At 48.0% G+C, this 19,757-nt stretch overlaps 1 protein-coding gene across 7 annotated transcripts in view; it reads right to left on the bottom strand.

The window, feature by feature from the left end:
* Positions 1-19,757, bottom strand: part of UBLCP1 (ubiquitin like domain containing CTD phosphatase 1) — a 165,739-nt gene that overhangs the window by 5,647 nt on the left and 140,335 nt on the right. For all 7 annotated transcript variants that reach the window (XM_078653735.1, XM_078653733.1, XM_078653729.1 and 4 more), the window contains 2 exons: positions 5,984-6,100; positions 5,248-5,375 (listed from right to left, as the gene is read on the bottom strand). In XM_078653735.1, the coding sequence (XP_078509861.1) occupies positions 5,248-5,375; positions 5,984-6,100 (245 nt within the window). The remainder of the gene's footprint in view (positions 1-5,247; positions 5,376-5,983; positions 6,101-19,757) is intronic.

Here is a 19,757-nt window from a genome sequence, read left to right as displayed (position 1 = left end):
TCAAAGGGAAGAATTTTGTAATGGTAAATGGAGTTACTTTTTACGAATGTCAGGAACGTTCTATGTTTCCTTGTTACTGAGATGTAAAAATGGACCTCTTGCAAGTCCACCTTTTCTCCCTTCATGAGTATATAAACTTGGTGCAGAGTCAAAATTATGGATTTCTGCTTCGTGATTTATTTGTTGGCTTGTCTAACATCAGTCTCAACTCATTGTTAGGCCCTTTCTGGGACACTAAAACATATCTTGAATAGATTTGTTTTACTCTTTGAGAAAAAAGAATGGGCTCGATTGTACACTTATGTAGCAGAGATTTTGCTTTCATTCCAACTAAAAGAAGCTCTTCTTTTAGAGCAGGCATCAGTGTGACTCAGAGTGGAGATTTGAACTGAAGAGTGTAATCAGGTTATGTCTGATGAAGAACCAATTAGATATGTTTTGTCACCCTCCGGGATGTCTGGAAACACTACCTGCTACAAATTTGGTGCACACGGGTGAGGAAGTAGAAAGCCATTGTCTCAAATGGGACTGGGACTTCCCAAGGAAGAAGGTTGGTGGTGCTGCTGTTTCTCCTTACCTCTGCTGGGTCTCCTGCTGTATGAAGACTTTTGCTGTCCCAATAGCTAAGGCTGATAGGATGGCTGGAGGACTGAGCCCTCTGCCTTGGATTGGCAATGGCGGTCTGAGTGCCTGTTATGTGAAAAATATTTTTAGTTCTGAAACTTTCCATAACATTTCTTTACTGGTAGGTTGAAATGGCTCTCTCTCAGCGTGGGAAGTGGTGCAGGTGTGACGTCACTGGTGCTTAACAGGGCTACCTTGGCACAAAGACGTTAGTTACCCATCCATTTTTTCTACGTCCTTAGAGTCATAGGTGAATATGACGACATACTGATCTTTGAAGTGCAGTGTAAAATTTACATTGGAACCTTGTTAGATGGAAAACACGCAACCATTCTTCAGAACTAGGAGATGGGCAGGAACGGTGAGGAATCTGCAGGTAGATAAGAGTATCCACCATAAAGAGAACTAGAAATTTACTTTTTTCTTCTAATGGATTCTACGTGCAGATTCCCCATTTTGTAAACAGATCGGTAAGCAGAAATCCCATTACCACGAGGTGGGTTTAAGTAAGTGGTCGGACAATGCAACCCTGAAGCACCGTAAGTGTGAAATGGCCAGCCCTTCTCACTTCTGAATCAAAGCATTAATACTTGTCCAAACTATGGAGAGATGTCTATGCTGTTGCATCAGAAATTTCAGCCTAAGGGCCACAGCTGGGAAGAGTGGAGGTTAAGGAAGTTACTGATCACTCTGGGCGTGGAGGTTCAATCAAAGAGCCAGATATTGAAATCCTTACTGGATTGGGCCAGCGACAGGGATTGCTTGAGGTGGAGGGGCAGGGTGTTCAGGACTTGGCAGCAAAGTAGGAGAAGGATATTACTCGAGTTTTGGTCTTGTGAATCAGTGGGATGGCGGCCATGGATAGTTGGGCGGAGCGAAGTTGTCTGGAGGGTACATGGAATGAGAGGCTGGGGTTCAGCTATGCTGGTCCTGCATCGTGCAGAGATTTGTAGGCATCTGTGAGGAGCTTGAAGGTGATTCTCTTGTTGACTGAGCGCCAGTGGAGTTGTTGGAGCTGCTGTGTGATATGGCTGTGGCGGGGGATGTCAAGGACCAGTCTGGCTGCAGCTTATTGAATGTTCTGTAGTTTCCTGAGCTGTTCTGGTGATGCCAGCATAGAGTGCATTGCCGTAGTCGAATCTGCTGGTGATTAGTGCTTGGGTGACCGTCTTTCTGGATTCTGTGGGGATCCCCATCTGAATGTCTTTCGAAGCCGGCAGAGCTTCGATCAGGAATTTGAACAGGGAAGGTTAAACTGCCAAACTTATGAATGTGAACAGGGCTGAAGTGTAGCCCTTTAGGGTGCGCAGACACCACTTTACCCGCCATAGGCTGTGGTGAATCAAGAGACGGAAACGTTCATTTCCAGAGCTTATGGTAAGACAGTAGCCTTGTGAACAGCACAAAGGGTGAAACTCGGAGGGATGACTAGCCCTCGAACAGCAAAATGTCAATCAGTGTTGAACAAAACTTTCATGTCAAACTAGAGTATCTGAAACACCCAACGTTAAAGCATGAAAATGCCTAGATATATGTTTTGACAGAGAAGATTGGTTTAAAGTGTTTCTTAACCAAGAGTGCGAGCACCAGAGATCCTGGAGTTGCTGCCGCCCATTCACCCCCTGAATTGGTGTAGCAAGAGGCAGAAAGGGGTAAACTGGCATTATCACATCCAAGGCAGACTGTTTTGTAAATCTCACATTTCTTACACTTAAGCGAACCCTTTCTGTTCCTCAGCCTCCTGAAAGACATCATTATGCAAGTGTCACAGTCCCTAATGAAATGAGCGACAGGGAAACAAACCACGCACATATAATTGTCAACTCTCCCGCACATTTTACCACCAGAGTGGTGGCTTTATGGGGTTTCTAAATTTTTAGCTTATTCTTTAGGATACTCAGGCACCTGGATTTATACTTCGAGATACCCTGATCTCCACCAGGCACTACCAAGAGACTAGGGCAGAGAATAGAAAGATCATATCCAACTTGATACACTGTATTTATGTACTGAACTGGGCCTAGTGGGCAATAAAGCAAGCTATGGGATGCAGGCTGTGCCCAAATGTGAAGTACTGTGCTTAGTAACTATTAATCATAGTGAAAAGGATGTGTCCAACAGATACTGGAACCTGAGAGACTGATCACAAGTGCCCATTGGACAAGATTAAAGGCAGTGCCCACTGAATAGTGGAGGCAAGAGTACTGGGCTTACAAAACAAAAAATAACTGAAAAAAACATGGGCTCAAGAGTGTTATGGGTAAAGAAGTACCATCTCAACATAACCCTAGGCCGGGCTACAAGCAGTTGCCATGTGGGTTCCAGTGGCAGAGGTACTGGGAACAGTGTGTGGAAGAAGGTTATCCACTACTACCAGTGCCCAGAGGAAACTGCATTTGATCATTCCCAGCAAGCTCTGGAGGTAGGGGGATTTGGGGCAGGAAAATCGTCAAAGGGCACAACTTGCACTAGAAGTGAAAAGGGAGCAAAGACAACCCTCCAAAAAAAGGAATTTGGTCAGGAGCCTATTTACATAGTATGTGGATCTCTGAGCAACCCCAAGGTGCCACAAGCCTGTTCAGGGAAGGCGCAAGATGTATTTACTCTACAGTCTTAACACCTGGACCAGTCGAATGTTAATAGGTCAAATTGTATCACAGGAATCCTAGTCGAGCCACTTGGTGTGTTCACTCCATGAGGGGCTCGCACATATGTGCATCGAGAGGTTTCCCTCCTAAATAGAAAATAGAGTGTCACAGACTGGGCAAAGGGACTGGCTTGCTGGGACAAACAAGATTTGTATATATATGACAAGGTATTCATTTTAACCGAGTTGACTGCTTTGGTCCTATTGTGAACTCCTAATAGGCAGAAAAAACACAAGATTGCTATACTAGTTGGTAACGCACAGGTAACATGTGTAGCTTCTGTGCAAGGAGGAGAATAAAATACTTTCAACAGTGTTCTTTTGAGGGCCGCTTTCAGACAGAGTGATGCAGCAATGGTAAATTCAAACCAACGTGAAGGAGGAAGAGCAGGATAACAGAGTAAAGAAAATAATTTACTTATGAGATGATTGGCGGGGAAATCTACTAGACCCTCAATATCTCTTTAAGCAAAATACCTTATAGCAGTAAACATATCCAGAAGGCAAAACGCACCTGAAAGAGCATTCTAAGTCAGAATGGAAAGTGGCATCTCCAGTTAGTAGGATAACATGAACTAGATTCTGAGTCAGATGCCAGTTATTGAGCAGAAGGTTACCGCGTTAGAGAAGGCATTCGGTAAGGTCTCTTCTGCTTTGTTGTTTTAAGAAGCCCTTTTGCACTTGTTGTAGTGGGAGGAAAAGACCACTGTCTGGGGGACAAGAGGAGGATCTTGAGGTGCCAGTCTCTCTGTCCTTGCACTCTGGACTTTAAGGACCACATGTAACACCACTAAGTTAACATGGTGGAGGAAACAGCCCTCCATGTTGAGAAAAAAAACTGATAGTACCTTGATGTCAAAGTCGATGAAAGTAAGCTGTTTGATGCCTTGGACTAATGTTGAGGTGACTTCAATGTTGTGTGGGATCTCCATGCCTAAGAACATGTCAAGGCTCTTAACATCGAATAGACATGGCAGTATATGCCTGGGAGAGCCTTACATAGTCTTCTGAAGGCTACGATAACGAAGATGCATCCTCAAGGCTGCAGTGGGACTCTACTGGACCCAAAGCATGAGGTGAAGAGTTGGAGGCCTCATGAAGGAAAACCCCAAGAGATGATCCATCCCAGTTTATTAGGGTTTTATATGAAATTTAGCAGAAGCAGTGAAACCTTCATGGAGTGGCTATTGGGAATGCATACTATACAAATGGCACGCTAGTTCTTCTTTGCTCATGTTCTCCCTCGAGGAGACATCTATCCAAGTGCCAACTTGGCAGTAATCCCTTCCAATCATTTTCAGAGTCTAAGAACCATACGCAAAGACAGGTTGATGTGTAAAGGGGGCAAGAAAAGCTGGAAACACAAGGCTTAAAAAGGGGAAAAGCCTACTCAAATTCAAAATAAAAGTTCAAATATCGATAGAAAGCATGGCCTGTGTTCAGAGATCCTGAATTGCATCCTGAAATCATGGATTAGCTTGGCTGCTACAAAGGGGTGTGGTTGATTATATTATGAAAACGTTATGCTATATTGTGTGTTTACAGTAACTTTTCTTTCTTTTAGAATATAAATGGTGCTTTCCAAATCACGCTGTTATAATGGTGAGTCATATAAACTAGTATGTTGATTGTCAGTATGAGAGTCTTCAAACACATAATAAATAATGCTAGGATTTGGATTAGGCATAGTGGTTCATCAAAAAGTGTTACACCCTATACCGTGAGCCATAAGGCATACATCAAAGCCAACAGCTCATTCTCTGCTTATTGTACACTTGTATATGACAAACGACAAGGGTGCCCACTCTTATCAATATCCATTTAAGTGTGCCCCATTACTATGTTTTGAATAAAACAGAACATGCAAAGGGAAAAACTGGAGAAAATACCAATTTGGGGGCACTAGAAATACATGCTCTGAAAGAGTGAAAAGGTTTTAAATTAGTATATCATTACAACAAGGCTTTCCTGCTCACCTCTCCCAGTGCTTGTGGTTTAGATCGGACAGGTCTTCTAATTTTGCAATTTCTTTCAAATACTGTGACAACTTTAAGAGCTCCTTGTCCTTATCACGATTTAGGTGGGCTTTCATGAAGGGTCGGATCTATAATGAATGTGAGAAGAGGATAGAACTAGGCATTATCAGAGACCAAGCAAAGGATAGAGGTTAGAAACAAGCGGTCTATAGAATCAAAAGCCAATCTGAAAAGGACAGGTGAGAATGTTGCGGTTTTCAGGCAGATACATGGAAGCTGACTTCTGTTACATCTTTTTTTTCTTTAGAAAAACGATACAAACGATCAGTGACAGATAAAGCAAAAAGTAAGAAATCTGCTGTCATTAGACAAAGGAAGGTGGATCTGTGAGGGTCACAGTAAGTAGTCAGATTAAGTAGTCATCAAAAGGGTTAAAACCTATTCATTATCAAGCAGACTCAAAATGAAAGGACAAAGGAGGTACAGTCATGTAATTTCTGTGATTGAGAAAGTTCATCAAGAACAGGGACAAAAGCTAGAACATAAATGCCCTCCGACCCATTAAGGATGGACGGAGAGGATCTAAAATTAGCAGTCCTCTGGTGATGTGTAAACAACAGAGGAATGGGTTTAGATAGAACCTATCCATTTAAAAGATCATCTCATGGAGGGGTAGTGTTATGATTGAAAACAGCAGTGAGAATGTGGAATATCTAGACAATCATTAGCTAGCTACCTTTAGCCCATTCTGAGGGTTCATAAGAAAGTTTCTTCCAATATCATCAAACATGATGGTGTTTTTCTTTGTGTAGAACTCGGGATACTTTCCCCAAATCACTCCAAGCGGCTTCACCTGCAATAGGAAAAAAAGCACAAACAGGATAATGCTAATTATCTTAGACAATCAGAAGAATGTCGTCAGACTAAAAGAAAGTAATTCTGTGTCCGTACCCAGAGGCGAAGATTAGGCTGTACTTTCTTAATTTTAATCCCATTTGAATAACTTCAGCAGACATTTCAAGCATTTAATAAGCAAACAAAACTACATTTCCCATTAACAGTAGGGAAGAGAGAAAGAAAGAAAGTCCATCCAATCACAGTACAGTCTCTCGTATAATATCCTGTGCAGCCTGTCTATCCTCCTCTATCTTCGCTGCTCCAGCAGCAATACAGATAAGTGCATTAGATTCCCTTATTTATTTATTATAACTGTACCTTTGTGTTCAGTTTCAGCAGATTGAAGCTTTGAATAGGTGACACGAGCGCTAATCGTCGGCGCCGCGGGAGCTTAACCCCTCCTACGCGGCCGCAGTCATTCTTGACTCGCCAGAGCGCAGTGCGGTCTTCGGCCGCTAGAGGGCCTGCACTGACGCAATATGCACGCAGCGCGTCCTGAACCCCCCGCAGCCGGAAAACATCTATTTTATTGTCGGATTTCAGTGAGGTGTTCACTAGGGTGACCAACCGTCCCTAAATTTCACGGACAGTCCGTAATTTCGGCCGTCTGTCCGTTGTCCGTGAAGGAATCTTTAACGGACGCCATTTGTCCGTCATTAGGTCTCGCTGGTACTGCATCCGAAGGATGCGTCCAGCTGGAGACTTAAAGTTGCCTGTCTCGGGGGAATGAGGGACAAGAGGGTGCCACGCGCTTTTCTTGTGCTGGATTTGATTGCGTGCACGCGCACGCGCACCCACACTCACGCATGCGCACATACACAACCACACGCATACACAGCTACACGCACACACAGGCACACACACACACACACACACACACACCCCCCCGTCGCCACCGCACCTACACACACACTAGCGCACCTACACACACACCAGGGCACCTACACACACGCACGCACACATACAGAGACCCCCCGCCGCCACCGCACACATACACACACACACACACACAAGCGCACCCCCCTCCCCCCTAGAACTAAGCCCCACTTACCGCCATTCGGGACTTCTGTAGCCGGGGCTCTCCCTCGGGCATGGGAGCCCGCTCTCAGGCACTCCGTGGGCGCGTGCGCGGGACTTCCGAAGCCGGAAGTCCCGCCCAAAGGAACTGGCTCAAACGCGCAAGCGCAGTGACCAGACGCTCCAGCCAAAGCAGCTCTGCACCTCCTCGCACCTGGCCCATACGAAACTTGTTTTATTTATGTTTTTAACTTCTGCACATCTAGATGATCTCTCTTCATAGCGAACCCTCTTGTTTGTCAATAGTTTATGTCTTGAGTGTAAAACACAAAAGAAAATGTTAAAATAACCTAAACTACGTTGCCGTGTATACGTTGATGAGAGAGTTTTCCCGCATGCGGCTTATTGACCTGCGCTCCCCGGCCCCCGAGGCTTCTGCAGACAGCCTGGGCTTGGCGAGATCTCCTCACGCACCGTTGAGAGAGCACCGGATCCCTGGCACTGGACCAATCTGCCATCCATCTCGGAATATGTGTTAAACGGATTGAGAGGCGGAGGGAACCGTCAGGTGTGGACTGGAGGGACCGAGAAGGGTCAGACGCGGGAATCCTGTGCACTGCAGCGGGCGGCTGGAGGTAAGAGGGCCGGATGGTGGGTGTGCGGAGCACGTGGGCGAGGGTGGCGGGAGAGCCCCCGGCACCCTGGCCGCCCGTGGCTCGGGGTCTGGTGGACGAGGGGGGCTGGTCCGAGTGCGCTGCAGTGATTGGTAGCTGCGTGCTGTGTGGAAAGGATGCTGCAGCCCTCAGCTGTCAAAGAGGGGGTGGAGAGTGTGTACGAAGGGTGCACGAGGACGGATGCTCCTGTTTGTACGTGTGTGCACGTGAGGAGCGTGCTCCCGTGTGTGTGTGCTCTCTCAAGTCACACGCGAGCCTCTGCTGTGCTGTGCTGTCCGCTGCATACAACTGACTGAGTAAGGGAGAGTGCGTCCGCCCTGATTGATGCACACTGCGCGGCAGGGTGCTGTGTGCGGCTGCTCTACAGAGAGTAGCGCTGCTCCATGGGGGGTGCTGTACTAGGCTGTGTGCGGCTGAGGATGGGGCGCTCTTGTTGTGCGGTGCACGAAGAGGGCGTCCAAGAGCTCGGAGTTCTGCGAGGAGCGGGCGTCTGAGCTGTGCAGGGCAGGACGGTTGTGCTCCTTAGCAGTGTGCTGCACGAGGAGGGGGCTTCTGAGCTGTGCGGGGTGTGAAGGTTGTGCTGCACGAGGAGGGGGCTTTTGAGCTGTACGGGGTGTGAAGGTTGTGCTGTTTGAGGAGGGGGCTTCTGAGCTGTGCGGGGTGTGAAGGTTGTGCTGTATGAGGAGGAGGCTTCTGAGCTGTGCGGGGTGTGTAGGTTGTGCTGTATGAGGAGGGGGCTTCTGTGCTGTGCTGGGCATGAAAGGTGTGCTCATGAGCTGTGTGCTGTATGAGGAGGGGGCTTCTGAGCTGTGCGGGTTGTGAAGGTTGTGCTGTATGAGGAGGGGGCTTCTGAGCTGTGCGGGGTGTGAAGGTTGTGCTGTATGAGGAGGGGGCTTCTGAGCTGTGCGCGGTGTGAAGGTTGTGCTGTATGAGGAGGGGGCTTCTGAGCTGTGCGGGGTGTGAAGGTTGTGCTGTATGAGGAGGAGGCTTCTGAGCTGTGCGGGTGTGAAGGTTGTGCTGTATGAGGAGGGGGCTTCTGAGCAGTGCGCGTTGAGAAGGTTGTGCTGTATGAGGAGGGGGCTTCTGAGCTGTGCGAGGTGTGAAGGTTGTGCTGTATGAGGAGGGGGCTTCTGAGCTGTGCGGGGTGTGAAGGTTGTGCTGTATGAGGAGGGGGCTTCTGAGCTGTGCGGGGTGTGTAGGTTGTGCTGTATGAGGAGGGGGCTTCTGAGCTGTGCTGGGCATGAAAGGTGTGCTCATGAGCTGTGTGCTGTATGAGGCGGCTTCTGAGCTGTGCGGGTTGTGAAGGTTGTGCTGTATGAGGAGGGGGCTTCTGAGCTGTGCGGGTGTGAAGGTTGTGCTGTATGAGGAGGGGCTTCTGAGCTGTGCGGGGTGGGAAGGTTGTGCTGTATGAGGAGGAGGCTTCTGAGCTGTGCAGGGTGTGAAGGTTGTGCTGTATGAGGAGGGGGCTTCTGAGCTGTGCTGGGCATGAAAGGTGGGTTCATGAGCTGTGTGCTGTATGAGGAGGGGGCTTCTGAGCTGTGCTGGGCATGAAAGGTGTGTTCATGAGCTGTGTGCTGTATGAGGAGGGGGCTTCTGAGCTGTGCTGGGCATGAAAGGTGTGTTCATGAGCTGTGTGCTGTATGAGGAGGGGGCTTCTGAGCTGTGCGGGGTGTGAAGGTTGTGCTGTATGAGGAGGGGGCTTCTGAGCTGTGCGGGGTGTGAAGGTTGTGCTGTATTAGGAGGGGGCTTCTGAGCTTTCTGATGTATTAACGTGTCACCCGGGTTGTGAGGTGCACGAGCTGTGAACTGCATGAGGGGTGTTACTGTACTGTGTGCTGTCTGAGAGGCGGCGCCTATGAGCTGTGTGTGGTATAGATGCTGCTCCTGAGCTGTGTCCTGTGCGAGGGAGCTCTGGTGCTGTTCGGCGGTGCTGCACGAGGAGGGCCTTGCTGATCCTCGCTCTGTTAGAGAGGGGATTCCGAGCGGTGTGTAGTGTGATTGGCTCCTGGGGGTGCTCCTGAGCAGTGAGATGTATGGGAGGTGCCCCCAAGCTGCACGAGGGGAGTCCCAGAGCTGCCTACTGTATAAGGGGTGCTCTGAAGTTGTGTTTTGTGTGAAGGGTATCCTAAGCAGTGCCTTGTATGAGGGCTGCTCCTGAGCTGTACCCGTGTTCCTGAGCTGTGTGCGGTACGCGAGGCCCTCTTGAGCTGTTTGTAGTGATCGAAGTGTGCACAAATATTTTAGGAACTTTGATCTGGAGGGCAGAGGGAGGCGAGGGGGCCTAGGGGCAGGGCCAGTGGTCGTGGGGTGCTGGCAGCAGCATCAACTCACTGAAGGCAGGGCTGGTGAAGAATTCAAATACTACTGAAAGAGCAAGTGTGTTTGTTGATTGAGGGATTCCTGCTTAGTGCAAAGGCGGAGTAATATAAGGCTCATTGTGCATTTTGGAGCACATGTTAGCAAATACATGTCTGAAATGTTCGGTCTGTTATTGTGATGACACGTGCACTTGGATCAGGATTCCAAAATTGAACGAAAAGAAAATACTTTTTCCAGCACAAATGTTGTCAGGTCATATGTGGAAGAAATTGAATGGAAAAATACAGCCACATTCTGAGTTTTGAGGCTCAGAACATGGGAAAACATGTGTTATTAGCATTCTATTCATAATTTCGAGTTGTAGAACTCACAATGGGTAGGTAATACCACACCTGATAAATACTGCACCGCAGTTTTGTTCTAAAGATTTATTTTGTAAACCAAGCAGCTGTTTTTATTTCATGTTAGTTTGAACTGATTAGCATAGTGCAGCATTCTTATTTTACACTCTCCTATATCTCAGCAAGTATTGCTACGGTCCTTTTACAATATGCCACCATTTTTGAGTCAAGAATGAAAAAGTAAATGCTGTTTTAAAAAAAATTATTAGCAGCTGCTCAAAGCAGACTATCTGATATTTGATATTCTGTCTTTGAAAACATATTATACATTGCTAGACAATCAGGCAAAAGCATTTATTAGTTGACAAAGTGAACTCCTTCAAAGTTATGGGGGAGGGGCGCCCCTCCAGCACCCTTAGTTCTAGGGCCACTGGTACGAAATATTCTGTACATTTTACCTTCAAGTATCTGCACATCTAATATTGGATCTATCGCACAGTGATTATAAACCCATGATTTATCTGTTACACACTCATATCTTCATTAAGTGGATTAGCCACTGAGTTGCCACATTGAGCAGACTCTGGCTGGCAGGGTGCAGATATTTCTACAGTAGGTGCATTCACCTACTGAACTTTCTGACTGGAAGTAGAATCTGCAGAAGAGCACTAAATTACGAGGCAGGGTTGACAAAGTTATGCGGCAAGAAAAGGCAAATTATACGGCATAATGCACACTTTTTTTTTTTAGAGTATTACTACATTATTTTGTAATTTCTACACATGGTAATACTGTCTGGGCAATGATTTCACCTGAATGGTACCAGTTTAAATTAAAAACTAAATACATAAAGAAGCAACTGAACGATGACCAGTTAAACTTTGTGAAGGGCCTTCTACTGCGTGTACACGCGTCACAGCGCGTTTAGTAACTTTTGATCCGTTTGAGTTTGAAACAATTGTTTTGTTGTAAAAATCTGCAAATTATGCAGCAGATGATGGATTATGTGGCAAATACGGCAGAGCCATAATGACGTGGAAAATGCTGCGACAGTGGAATTGCATAATTTCAGTGGCCCTGCCTACAGGCTAGGCATGTTTTTTTGCAGTCACTCTATTTATCAACCCATTGAACTATGTTGCACCGATTCCAGCCGCTGCTATGCAGATTAAACACATGCTTAAACCATTCAACGCCTGTTCGGAAGAGTTCTTCTCATTTTTATTGTTCTCCCCTTTTGATCCTTTCATCTATTTTCCTTTGTTTATTTCCCAATTTCTCTCTTTTTGTCCTTTTCCCTCTGCCCTATTGCTTTCCCATATACTTCTCAGGTTCTGTACCATTCCTCTTACATTGTACATCTGCTTTCACCTTTCAGCCTTTTTGCGTTTTCTGAATTTTCTTTCTCTTTTTGTGTTTTCCTTCCTTTTTCGGCTTTTCCAGTTTATCTTACTTGCAAAATTCTCCATGCCACCAAGGTACCTTTAGTGCACTTGAAATCAAAGGACACACCTAAAAGTAGAACAGTATCACCTTTGTTTTATTTAAAATTGGATTGGAAATAGGGGTGAATTTTGTACAAATGCCACAGCTAAAAGCTCTACCAGAACCACAGTGGGGATTGGAGGTTCCATCTATGGGGAAGTGGGGGCAGCAGGGCACGAGTCGGGGGTACACGCGGGTACATGGCGTCCACCCACTCTTTTCACAGGGTGGACACCGTCCCCCATGACAAGAAGTTGGGCCCCACAGAAATAAGTTGAATTGTCCCTGTGTCATTTTCAGACACTGGGACACGTTCAGCAGCTTCATCACATTGTCTGCTTTTCATTGTCATCAGCAATGTGCACACAGTAAGGGGGCTTTTTAGGTCTCGCCTGAGCCAGCGCATGCGCTGCCAGACATTTAGTTAGTGGGTTTTTAAAGTGCTACCAGAGGCTTTTCCTGACCTCAAGCTTGCGCATACGCGCGCCTGTACGCACGCAGCCACCATCTGTCATTCCTCTGTCATGGCTCATAAAGCCTTACAGCGCTCTCCCAAGCACCTCGCTCTGCCCCCCCCACCACAGAGCGCGTCCCTGCGATAACTCGCTTTCACGGCCGCGGGGCCGCGTTACTTTCATTGGGTGGCCAATGCTTGTTAGATCTTGTTTTTTAATACATTTTATACTTTAGGCGTTGTGTTCTACTACTTTTGTGGGCGGATATTCACATCTTACAAAACACAACAGCTTCGGAAATGCCCGTAGCAATGTTACAACAACAGGCAGTGTGCCAGATCATGTATGCATAATAGTGAAGTAAAAATCCTGTCACTGCACCTCACGAGGATGCTGTCCCACAACGAAAAACTTGTTTTCAGTGACTGGCTTTCGGGCCGTATACAAAATGTTGTATAATTCAATCTCTAGTTTTGCTTTCGCTCTTACAATGCATTTAAGTAACCCACCAGCTGTAACAAAATTAACTGCCCAGACTGCTACAACTGCGCTTATGCACGGCGGTCCTCCCCCCCCCCCCCCCATAACCCCCCATAACCCCCCAACCCCCCCACCCCTCGACCCCTCGCGGGGCGGGGCATGACATCACTCAAATGGTGAACACTGTCATGGGAGTCTAACATCGCATAGTCTGATTATAAACTTCCCTTTGTTCGGTGGTGTTGTGGGCGATTTCAATTTCAAACACAAGTTGAACTAAAGAGTAAAGACTGCTGCAAAGAGGTTTGTAACTCTGGGGACATCGATGCTGTTGCTTACTGCCATGTGTCCTACACAAAATCTACTGTTTTACTGTAGCCACCCCTTGTTGAACACCTTTCCTCCACTCCTCTTACAAGACCCTCTTATAGTGCCAGTATCTTGCCCTAAGTTTGTCTTTTAACATGTCTGGCACTTTTGGTGTCTCCTCCCTCTGCCCTGACTCCAGCTTCACCTCTCTGTCTGAGGCAAACGAGCCACTCACAGACCTCAGCACACAGCCCAACTAGGAAGACTGCACAGCAGTACGGGGCTCCGCTGTCATCCTTGCTGCACTGGCATCCTTCGTTGCAACCTTCATTACATACTCTCCTCAGTGCCCTGGCCGACCATGAAGGCTACATGGGAGGACGGGGTTCCGCTGCCAACCTCGCTGCACCAGTGCTCTTCGTGGCGACCTTCATTGCATGCCTTCCTCTGAGACCTTCCCTGTCTATTTCTCTCAAAACCCTGCTCTGTTTCCTGCTGCCCTGCCTTCGTCATCATGAGTTCTTCACTGCCTCCACTGAGAGCCCACTACTGCCAACCATCACTCAGGTGATCTTCGTGCACCAACCTCACCCCATTGACAAAGCCAGTAGATCTCCTTTGGTGAGACTTATTGGCATTACCAATGCTTGTGATTGATAACCAATCCCTGCTTTTAACCTGTGCAGTACAGTAAACGCAGTAGATATCCTATTGGTGAGTCTTATTGGCATTGTGATTGATTAGCAATCCCTACTTTTAACCTGTGCAGTACAGTAAATTCTTACCTATCTGCTACAGTTTTAAACAGGGGTAAAACAAGACACAAAGGTGTATTTTTTTTAAATAAAATGGCCTAATGTTTTGGCAATGTGCTTTTATGTAAACGTTAATTTGTCTTTTAATTATATTCTTAAACAGGCATTTTTATGTATTTGTGCAACAGCCAGTAATCCACTACCCATTCAGCATGTATATCCTCTCTGCTGCATTGTATGAGTGGCACTAAGGAAACTTTATTTGTCCCACGTAGACACTGCCAACTTTCACCTCCATACCCTCTTTCCCTCATCTCTCTCTCACGCTCCCACTACCCACTCTCATCTCGCAATACCACTGCCCTCTCTCATCCCTCTCACTACCTAGCTCCTCTCTATACTGCCTACTCACACATGCTACCTTCTTCTACCGCCTCATGATGTACACTAGTCCTCCTCTCGCCTCCTCTCCGGTGCCCCATCCACTTGTCCCTCTATCTCTCTGTCTCGTACTGTTTCTCACCCACCTCTCACGCACTATTCGTGCTTCTCTCATATGGTTCACTTCAGGGCTTCAAACACAGTATCTATCCCGTAACTTTTCAAAGTTTCCATCCCTCAAACCCACACTCTCCTTCTCTTCTTAGGGTGTCTTTCGTGTATACACAAAACTAACCCTCTTTATGCATCTGTGCCCTGCTCTCCCTGTCTTTCTCACAAACATATGTCTGCTCCTGTCCCAAGTTCAATAACGCCTTCCTACACAAACTCCCTATTCCTATCATCCATCCGTTGTCTATTCTCTGCATCTCTCGCCACTATATATTCACCATGCCACATAATGCCACAACACAAATACACTACACACAATTCCACAGCTAACAATTCCAATACAACCCACATAATTCCACTCCACATTCATCCACCACACTAAAACAAAAGACCTACTTAAAAAACATTATCAGTTAGAACGCCAATAGCTCTAACTCTCTCAAAATCACAAATGCAAGACCTATTGCATTGCAAATGCTTGTTTTCTCTTTTGTTAGGCTAAACCCATTGCCAAAGCAAATAGGTCCCAAAGACGAGACCTATTAACTTTGCCAGTACAGTTTACTACATGCCCTTTAAATACCGAGCATTGGCATAGCCAATAGGTCTCGCTTTTGGAACCGTATAAGCATTTAGTTATGCAGCACAATATCCTTGGTGCAACAGCATCAACTGTTGCATGGCTAAACACTTATAAGGTCCCAAAAGCGAGACCTATTGGCTATGCCAATGCTTGTTTTAACAGGGCATTGGTTGCCCCACCCTAAAGCCGGCACAGCTTGCACCCACCTCCCTTCTTCACTCAGATGCTGCACCAAAGCTCCTCCGATACTCAGCAGCATTGGAGAGGCACCGCGGGATGGCAACCCTCACACCTCCAGCCCTTGATGACCTGTTAAGAGGTGCTTCGAAGGTGACTGAGAGGGAGGGGCTGCAGGTTCAGGAGCAGCGACATCTATTCACATGCAAACAGCCCTGAATGCACCATGTCTCTGCTATTTAGAGGGGGGCTCACACATTCCATTTCTACCCAGGGCCCCGAAACATTCTAGACTCGGCCAGATTACACCCCTGATTACTCCGAAGCAGCATGTGCTTCTCTTCACCGAGCTTAATTACTGTCACTAAATTGTAAGCAAACCTCGGTTCTTCAAACATGCAGTCTATAATGTAATACAATAAAGAAATGGCACAATCGCACCCACACTGATTAACAAAGTATGGTAGAAAACCAGTTCAATCAGTTTTCTTAGATTATCTCCTGTAAGTACTGTACATCACAGTGGGGGGTGGCATTTTGGAGAGAGCCTGTCTTCTTGTTGTCTTGTGCAGGAGGGGGCGAGGAGCCCAAGAGGATACTAGAATACTGCATGCCCACCCCTGTGCCCACCCTGGTGGATCCTGTTCCCTCTCCTGTGATGGCTCCTGCCCTCCCCTCAGTGATGGCTCCTGTCCCCCCCCATGTGGTGGCTCCAGTCCACCCCCCGCCTGTGATGGCTCCTGTCCCCCCCCATGTTGTGGCTCCAGTCCACCCCCGCATGTGATGGCTCTTGTCCTCCCCTGTGGTGGATCCGGTCTCTGCCCTGGGTGGCTTCTGTCCCAGTCCTGGAACACCCCCTGCAGCGAGGGTGAAGTTCTTGATGGGCCTCTTCTCAAAAGGGCTCAGCTCCAAATTAATATGGAAAGGTCGGCGAGTAAGTAAGTGAAGGGATGGGTGAATGGCTGGATGAATTAGTGAAAGGGTGAATGAATGAAAGATTGAATAAATGGATGAGAGAGGATGGATGGATTTATGAGTGAGGGGAAGGATGGAGAGAAAATGTAAATAGCTGGATGCATGGGTGGAAGGGTAGCTGGATGATGGATGAGGGGAAAGATGGATGAGGGGGAAGGATGATGGATGAGGAGATGGATGGATGGAAGGATAAATGGATGGGATGGAAGGATAAATGGATGGGATGGATGGGTGAGGGGAAGGATGGATGGGTGAGGGGAAGGATGGATGGATGAGGGGATGGATGGATGAGGGGATGGATGGATGAGGGGATGGATGGATGAGGGGATGGATGGATGAGGGGATGGATGGATGAGGGGATGGATGGATGAGGGGATGGATGGATGAGGGGATGGATGGATGAGGGGATGGATGGATGAGGGGATGGATGGATGAGGGGATGGATGGATGAGGGGATGGATGGATGGATGAGGGGATGGATGGATGGATGAGGGGATGGATGGATGAGGGGAAGGAAGGATGGATGAGGGGAAGGATGGATGGATGAGGGGAAGGATGGATGGATGGATGAGGGGAAGGAAGGATGGATGGATGAGGGGAAGGAAGGATGGATGGATGAGGGGAAGGATGGATGGATGAGGGGAAGGATGGATGGATGAGGGGAAGGATGGATGGATGAGGGGAAGGATGGATGGATGAGGGGAAGGATGGATGGATGAGGGGAAGGATGGATGGATGAGGGGAAGGATGGATGGATGAGGGGAAGGATGGATGGATGAGGGGAAGGATGGATGGATGGATGAGGGGAAGGATGGATGGATGAGGGGAAGGATGGATGGATGAGGGGAAGGATGGATGGATGAGGGGAAGGATGGATGGATGAGGGGAAGGATGGATGGATGAGGGGAAGGATGGATGGATGAGGGGAAGGATGGATGGATGAGGGGAAGGATGGATGGATGAGGGGAAGGATGGATGGATGAGGGGAAGGATGGATGGATGAGGGGAAGGATGGGTGAGGGGAAGGATGGGTGAGGGGAAGGATGGGTGAGGGGAAGGATGGGTGAGGGGAAGGATGGGTGAGGGGAAGGATGGGTGAGGGGAAGGATGGGTGAGGGGAAGGATGGGTGAGGGGAAGGATGGGTGAGGGGAAGGATGGGTGAGGGGAAGGATGGATGATGGATGAAAGGATGGATGGATGGATGAGGGGAAGGATGGATGGATGAGGGGATGGATGGATGAGGGGAAGGAAGGATGGATGAGGGGAAGAATGGATGGATGGATGAGGGGAAGGATGGATGGATGAGGGGAAGAATGGATGGATGGAGGGAAGGATGGATGGATGAGGGGAAGGATAAATGGATGGGATGGATGGATGGGTAAGGGGAAGGATGGATGATGGATGGATGAGGGGAAGGATAAATGGATGGGATGGATGGATGGGTAAGGGGAAGGATGGATGATGGATGGATGAGGGGAAGGATGGATGGATGAGGGGAAGGATGGATGGATGAGGGGAAGGATGGATGGATGAGGGGAAGGATGGATGGATGAGGGGAAGGAAGGATGGATGAGGGGAAGGAAGGATGGATGAGGGGAAGGAAGGATGGATGAGGGGAAGGAAGGATGGATGAGGGGAAGGAAGGATGGATGGATGAGGGGAAGGAAGGATGGATGGATGAGGGGAAGGAAGGATGGATGGATGAGGGGAAGGAAGGATGGATGGATGAGGGGAAGGAAGGATGGATGAGGGGAAGGAAGGATGGATGGATGAGGGGAAGGAAGGATGGATGGATGAGGGGAAGGGTGGATGGATGAGGGGAAGGGTGGATGGATGAGGGGGAAGGGTGGATGGATGAGGGGATGGATGGATGAGGGGATGGATGGATGAGGGGATGGATGGATGAGGGGATGGATGGATGAGGGGATGGATGGATGAGGGGATAGATGGATAGATGAGGGGATGGATGGATGAGGGGATGGATGGATGAGGGGATGGATGGATGAGGGGATGGATGGATGAGGGGATGGATGGAGGGGAAGGATGGATGGGTGGGTGGATGGATGGATGATGAGGGGAAGGATGGATGGATGATGAGGGGGAGGATGGATGGATGATGAGGGGGAGGATGGATGGATGGATGATGAGGGGGTGGGTGAAAGGATGGATGGATGATGAGGGAATGGATTGATGATGAGGGGGTGGGTGAAAGGATGGATGGATGATGAGGGGAAGGGTGGATGGATGATGAGGGGGTGGGTGAAAGGATGGGTGGATGGATGATGAGGGATTGGATGGATGATGAGGGGGTGGGTGAAAGGATGGATGGATGATGAGGGGAAGGATGGATGGATGATGAGGGGAAGGATGGATGGATGATGAGGGGATGGATGGATGATGAGTGGGTGGGTAGAAGGATGGATGATGAGGGAAAAGGATGGATGATGAGGGAAAAGGATGGATGATGAGGGAAAAGGATGGATGATGAGGGAAAAGGATGGATGATGAGGGGAAGGATGGATGGATGAGGGGATGGATGGATGGATGATGAGGGGATGGATGGATGATGGGTGGATGGATGGATAGTGGGTGGGTGAAAGGATGGATGGAGAGTGGGTGGGTGAAAGGATGGATGGAGAGTGGGTGGGTGAAAGGATGGATGGAGAGTGGGTGGGTGAAGGGTGGGTGGATGGTTGGGTGGGTGGATGATGGGTGGGTGGGTGGATGATGGGTGGGTGGGTAGGTGGATGATGGGTGGGTAGGTGGATGATGGGTGGGTAGGTGGATGAGTGAAATTATGGATGGATTGATGGATTGATAAGTGCAAGGGTGAATGAATGGACATATGAGTGAAAGGGTGGATGCAAGGATGGATGAGTGAGTGAAAGGGAGGGTAGATGGACAAAAGGATGAATAGATGTGTGAAGTAGTGAAATGATAGATGAATGAATGATAGGGTCAATGGATGGATTCATGAGTGAATGAGTAGATGGATGGGTGGGTGGATGGATGGATGGATGGTAGGATGGCTAAGTGAAAGGGTCAATGGAGAGAGAAAGGGAGGATGGATGGATGACTAAAAGAGTGGATGGGTGGAAGGATTAGTAAGTTGGATAGCTGGATTGGTGAAAGGGTAAATGGCTGAATGGATGGATGGGATGAAGAGTGGATGGATAAGTGTACAGATGGATAGGGTGGGTGGATGGATGGATGAAGGGATGGATGAGTGAAAGGATAGATGGAAGGATACATGATGGATAGGTTTGCAAATGGTTGAATATGAAATGGCTGGGCTTACTTGTATACTATTGCGCGGCCTCTGATGTGTCTGTAAAACGTACCTATTGTCCTGAAGTTTTGTCCTGAATTTTGACCTCCTGTCCTGAATTTGTGTCCTGAATTTTGACCCTTTGTCCTGAATTTTTACACTCACCGTCCTGAATTTGCACCAATGCCAGTTGGTCACCCTAGTGTTCACGCGGGGGAAGGT

This window comes from Lissotriton helveticus, chromosome 7 (genome assembly GCF_964261635.1).
Source record: "Lissotriton helveticus chromosome 7, aLisHel1.1, whole genome shotgun sequence".
In the NCBI taxonomy this organism is placed as follows: domain Eukaryota; kingdom Metazoa; phylum Chordata; class Amphibia; order Caudata; family Salamandridae; genus Lissotriton; species Lissotriton helveticus.
This window is presented reverse-complemented; position numbering and strand designations above follow the sequence as displayed.